Source organism: Gracilinanus agilis, chromosome 6 (genome assembly GCF_016433145.1).
Source record: "Gracilinanus agilis isolate LMUSP501 chromosome 6, AgileGrace, whole genome shotgun sequence".
NCBI lineage: Eukaryota > Metazoa > Chordata > Mammalia > Didelphimorphia > Didelphidae > Gracilinanus > Gracilinanus agilis.
Genome location: NC_058135.1, coordinates 203,042,710 through 203,048,709, shown reverse-complemented (window position 1 = coordinate 203,048,709; position 6,000 = coordinate 203,042,710). Strand labels below are relative to the sequence as shown.

At 34.5% G+C, this 6,000-nt stretch overlaps 1 protein-coding gene across 2 annotated transcripts in view; it reads right to left on the bottom strand.

Annotated features, from left to right (window-relative positions):
• Positions 1-1,726: 1,726 nt before the first annotated feature.
• The window catches only part of TAPT1 (transmembrane anterior posterior transformation 1), a 111,426-nt gene continuing 107,152 nt past the window's right edge, over positions 1,727-6,000 (bottom strand). For both annotated transcript variants that reach the window (XM_044682216.1, XM_044682217.1), the window contains one exon: positions 1,727-3,901. In XM_044682216.1, the coding sequence (XP_044538151.1) occupies positions 3,672-3,901 (230 nt within the window). In that variant the 3' untranslated portion in view covers positions 1,727-3,671. The remainder of the gene's footprint in view (positions 3,902-6,000) is intronic.

The following is a 6,000-nucleotide window of genomic DNA, read 5'->3' as shown; positions in this document are numbered from 1 at the left end:
CTTCTTCCCTCCTCCTTCCTTCCTTCCTTCCTTCCTTCCTTCCTTCCTTCCTTCCTTCCTTCCTTCCTTCCTTCCTTCCTTCCTTCCTTCCTTCCTTCTTTCTTTCTTTTTGTAGCTGCCTTTGGTAGGCGAGTTCACTCTATTTTATAGATGAGGAAACAGAAGCCAAGACAGGGCTAGTGACTTGTCGAAAGCAATGTAGATCATAAGCAGCAGAACTGGAAATTACATCGCCTTATTTCATTACACCTCACTGCCAGTTTGAGAGAGATGTGGCAATAGTAGACTTTATGAAGATGATCTGTGGGTTTTAGAGGACTGCAAATTCAAGACAGTGGGTAGAGTGCTAGGTCTGATCTTGTTTCCTCATCTCTGAAGGGAGGATAATAGTAGCATTTACCTTTACAGGGGCTATTGTAGGGATAAACAAGATATTTATAAAATGCTTTGAATACCTTAAAGCACTATATAAATGTTACTATTATTAACAATGCCAACATTGTGATATGAGCAAAAATAAAAGCTAATGAACTCATTGTTAGGCTGAATTAAGAGAACCAGAGGACCCAGAACATGGAAGTTGATAGTCCTCTTGAACTCTGCCTTACTCATATCTCATCTATTCTTTTTAGGTCTGGGTGGCACATATTAAAGAAGACCCTTGGCAGGCTAGAAAGTGTCAAGAAAAGAGTAAGTAAGCAGGATGGTAAAGAACCACAAGATAATGCCACACAGAGATAAGCTGAAGGAACTAGAGACAATTAGACCAAAGAAGATTTAGGAGGAACATGACTTGTTATTGGCAAGTATCTGGAAGAGGGTGAAACTTGTTCTACTCATCCTCCAGCAGAACTGGCAATAAAGAACGGAAGTTGTATATAGGAAGATGGATACTAAACGTAAAGAAAAACTTCCTACAAGGTATTCACAAGAAGAATAGGTTGCTTTGGGAGGTAGAGTGGGTAGAGTGGAATTCTGCCAGTGAAAGATGAGCATTTGTTAGGAGTGTCAGATGGAAATTCTGGTCTGGCATGGATTGAATTCGATAATGTCTATGGTTCCATCCAACTCTAAGACTGACTTCTTTTCTAATTTCAATGCAGCCTGCAGCATGCAAAAGCCATTTTCTGGGTTTGCAGCTGTGTTCCAGATAGCTCAGCTTGATATAAGTTTGATCTTGGGACACATAGGCCCAGTGGACAGCATCCATTTTCCCCATATCAGACAAATACAAAATTTCAGAGTCAGATGGGATCTCAGAGTATGGTAGAACAACTCATATCTGAAAACAAGCAAATACCTATTTGAAGAACATCTACACATCAATGAAATTGAAGTGGTAATGAGTAATTTTTTCAGAACGACAGAAATATCTACACCAAAAGGTAAAAATGAAAAGTCTCCTAAAAATAATAAAATGCCAAATATATTGTAGTACATTAGCTATGTGCCTCTGTCTTTACTCCATTCATATGGATAGGGATAAATGACAGGTAAGTTAAATAGAATCTAATGACTTACTTTAGTAATATTGATAGTAACCTTAAATAAAGCAGGTATAGAGACTCTGTTAGGAGATAAAAGTCAATATTATTGCTGTTAACACTAAAGAAAAAATGAAGGTAGCTTTTATTTTTAAAAAATGATAGCATTTTTACCACCTAAAAGTGAAAGCTATATTAAGCAACCAAAAGTTTTTAGTATTATAAAAATAAATTCAATCACCTTGTTTAAAAAGATTACAAAATTGAATTTATTGAGTTTCACACAAGATGCACTTATAAAATTGGTACTGAATGTCATTTTAACAGAAGAAATGAATTATTATCCCAAAATCCCTATAGAAACTGCAAAGTAACTGAAAAAATTAAAAAATATATGACATCACATTTATTCAATAATTCAAACTGAATTTTAAAGTATATCATTCTCTGCATGAACACAAAATGTATTCAAAACAAATACTGTTTTTTTGATTAGGGTCATGGTATCCAAATCCCACCCCTGATATTCCCCAAATAATTTGCATTCACCTTATATAGAATTCTTGCTGTTTTTGTTAATGGAGAGGATGGAGGAAAGAATAATGCAAAAGTGGCACCTTCTCATAAAAATCAATCAAAATTCTCTTTTCATTTTAATTACAAATTCCTTTTGGTTTCACAAAAGCATGTTCACACAATCTTCTTTTTTCTATGAACAAGTCTTTCAATTAATTTAATCAGTACAAATTATTCAGAATTAACTTTCACATTTCAAGTGCACAAACCTAAGGCTTAAAGCTGGCTTTTTCTTCCATTCAGTAAAAGACTAGTCTTTAACCAAAAATATACCTTATGCAATTAATAAACCTGAACTATCCATATGGTGTCTGAAACCCAAAATTAAAAGGCAATATTTTAGTTAATATATTAATGAAAACTTTTTTGATAGTTCTGAAAATAGAGGTTGTAACCTTTTTATAAAAATGCATGAAGCATTTTCTGGATAAAATAGGATGGGAACTAACTTGTCTCATGAAGCGGCCTGTAGTCCAATAATTATGCCAAAACGAATTCTTGATCTCAAGCTACACTCAAAGCACCTTTGGGCTTCTCTTTTCATACCACCCAGATGAACAAATAAAAAACTGCGTCATATTAAAAAAACCCAACCACTTCATTGACAATGTTGTTCAAACCAACTTGGGATGTTTTAAGACTGCCATTAAAAAAAAACAAAACCCTATCAATAAATAGGATACTTCTGAATTTTATATTCTATAACTCTATAGACATTTATTCCCCTTGCAACCCAACATTAAATTCTTTCCCACCATAATGATTCATGTAGCACTTAAATAATAAAGTGAAACCAGGTATTATACCTTAAAGTTAACACTGCCCTGCTTTTGTAGTATAAAAGTGCCATTTTGTAACAAAATTTCTATTTGTCCCACTGCAACAAAACAACTCACGCCTTGTGTTTTTTCTTTACAGGAGAGTAAACTGAAAAATGATAAAAATGTATTTGCCCAGTAATGTAGAACCTTCTCTAATTTGCTTGTTTTATGCTGTCACTAATTTAGTTTTTAGATAAAATGCTACTATGCATCATGTCTCATTTAAGATAGTCTTTTATTCTGATTAGTTCAGATACATCTTCAAGGATTATTCTGAGTGGTGATAACATTTATCGTGGCTTTTTACTTTATCAAAGTTCATTTCTTTTTAATGCTTTGGCAGATGAAGTAAAAGTTTCAAAACTGCTTATGAAACAGGACATTGGGAAGGTAGCTTCATGTTAAGGATTTCACAGCTTTCCAGGTATATTTTTCTACTGAAGAAGCCGTGAGGCAACATTTTATGTTCTGGAAGCACAGTTTGACAAAGCCAAAGGGATTCTGCTTTTTGTTTCAGTCTATTGAAAAAGAAAAATGTCACTCTGCCAAGCAGGGAGAAGTTTTCATAATCCATCACATTTTCCACATACCAAGTTAGAGATCTCTGTTGTTACTTGATCTGATCAGCAACCAAACCAAGTTGTCTGTAGAAAGATACTAATATGTTTGCCATGAATAATTTAAATTTTTAAATAAATATTTAGGTGCCATTTCTGGCATTTGTCCATTCTGGTAGCATAGCATCTGCTGCCCCAAAGCTCAGTATCCTAAGCACACAAAGTCAAAGAATTTAGTCAATTCTGTTTCCACAAATTGTAAACCTGTCTATTTCCAGCAAATCTTTTTTTGATGATCTGTGTTTTAATTCAGAATTTTCTTGAGTAATGTCCTTTTCATCACCATCTGGCGTTGTCAGAAACTGATCAGAACTGCTGGTAACAAGTGATGGTGCTGTATCTTCCTTCTGATGTACAGGCTGGCTAATGACTGAAGCTGATAAGGTCTCTTCTGTAGAAAGTCCTATTGAAAAAAAAAACAGAAACAAATTTAATGAAAAAGAATACACTTATTCGGTTTATTATTCTCAATTCAAAAATATAATGCTGATGAAATCTATCATTGAAACTTGACTTAGACTAAACAAATAATAATACAATGTCTTAAGTTAATTAAACTAGAAACTTTGAAAATGAAATCATTTCCACATTCATTCCCTGGGTCACATAAGTATGAGGCTGACCTTGGAGTGAGGAAGACCTAGGTTTAAAGCGTGCCTATGGCACATCCTGCACTGCATACCATGGGACACTGCTTAAGCTCAATGTTCCAGACAACTCTCTTGGAATATAAGTTATAGACATGTTGCTGAATTACAAAAGTGGAAATAGTTTTCAGTGACCATGAAATCACAGGCCTGGAGGGAAAAAAATCATTTTGCCAGTAAACTTAAGTGTCTATTCTGTGCAAAGCACAGTATACACACTCATTACTATGTTATAGAATCTAACTTCTTAATCTAAATGTTGGAAAAAGCATAACTTCTCTAATAATATTCTAAAAATGAATTTACTTTTGTTGGTGATGAAAATAAACACAAGCTCTTACATACAAAGCTTTGAAGAAATAGAAAATTAGATTAAGCAGAAGAGGCTATCTCTTCTTTTTAGTTTCTTTAAATTTCCTTTTCATTTATATATGAGTTTGTGAGAAATGTGTTTACTGTAGGTAAACATAATGATGGCACTCTATAAAAGGTAGAAAGAAATAGAAACAACTGTGAAGAAAGGTGAGGTAAAAGTGCACAGGATTAAAGGAGATTTTATAGCTGAGACACTTTTCACAAACAGGTATCTCTAGAAATAGTTAAGACCTTATTAACAAGATCCCATTGTTAAAGATTTTAAAATTAAGTTTATTAATGAATTATGATTTATCAAGAGACAATATAGCACAGTGGAATAGAGAAGTCAAGAAGACTTAGGTTCATGCCCCTCTCAGGACATATATTAGCTTCCTGACCATGGACGAGTCACCTAACCTCTCTCAGTGCCTTTAAGAAATCAGGACTCTAAGATGTACTTGCTATATCATCTCCATAGAGAGAGCTTCCTCAATGGCTAGTCTATATCCTGAAGAAAGAACAAGTTTAGGGCCTTCTTCATGGCAAAGGATTTATCATACTCTTCTAACAAACAAAATGTTCAAATGGCTTAATAATTTCTCACTACTTAAATAATCAAATATTCTCTTTTCCTGAGACCATCTGACTTGAATTATGTTCCTCTTTGTTCTTTAAAATCTGTCTCATTCTCTTTCTCCTTTTCCATAATGTCTGAGGATGGCATGGTCTTCTTTCTTGCTAACGCTCACTAGTCCATCAATGCCCTTGATCCCATCACCTGCTGTATTCCCTGACCTTAGATATCTTCAAATTCTCTACTCTCTAAAGCTTACTCTAAAGCTCTAAAGCAGTGATTCCCAAAGTGGGCGCCACCACCCCCTGATGGGTGCTGCAGCGATTCAGGGGAATGGTGATGGCCACATGTGCATTTATCTTTCCTATTAATTGCTATTAAAATTTAAAAAAATTAATTTCCATGGGGCTAAGTAATATTTTTTTCTGGAAAGGGGGAGGTAGGCCAAAAAAGTTTGGGAACCACTGATCTAAAGCTTACTCTTGCTTTTATGTTACCCTGAACCCAAGTAAATCTTATTTTTCCTTGACTATCTCTATTAAACCATGCACTTATTTTTCCTTTCCTCATTCACTGCTAAATGTCTGGTAAGAATAGTTTATACTTAATACCTCTCCTTCTTTACCACTCAGCCTTCAGCTCCCCATAATCTAGTTTTTATTAAACCCAATATGCGGAAACTGTTCTTTCCCAGGTCAATGATCTAGCTAAATGCCAAATCCAATGTGATCATGTCAACTGTTATTTTCATTAATCTTTCTGAATAAAAGACAAACTCCTTAGTTTGGCATTCAACTTTCTCTACCATTGGCAATCATCCATTTCTAGCCTTTTTCTCAAGGGTCTGGCCAAACATTTGTCTACCTTCCTGATCTCATCCTGAACTTTTGTACTTCTTTGCATTTACATATGCTATCCCTCCTA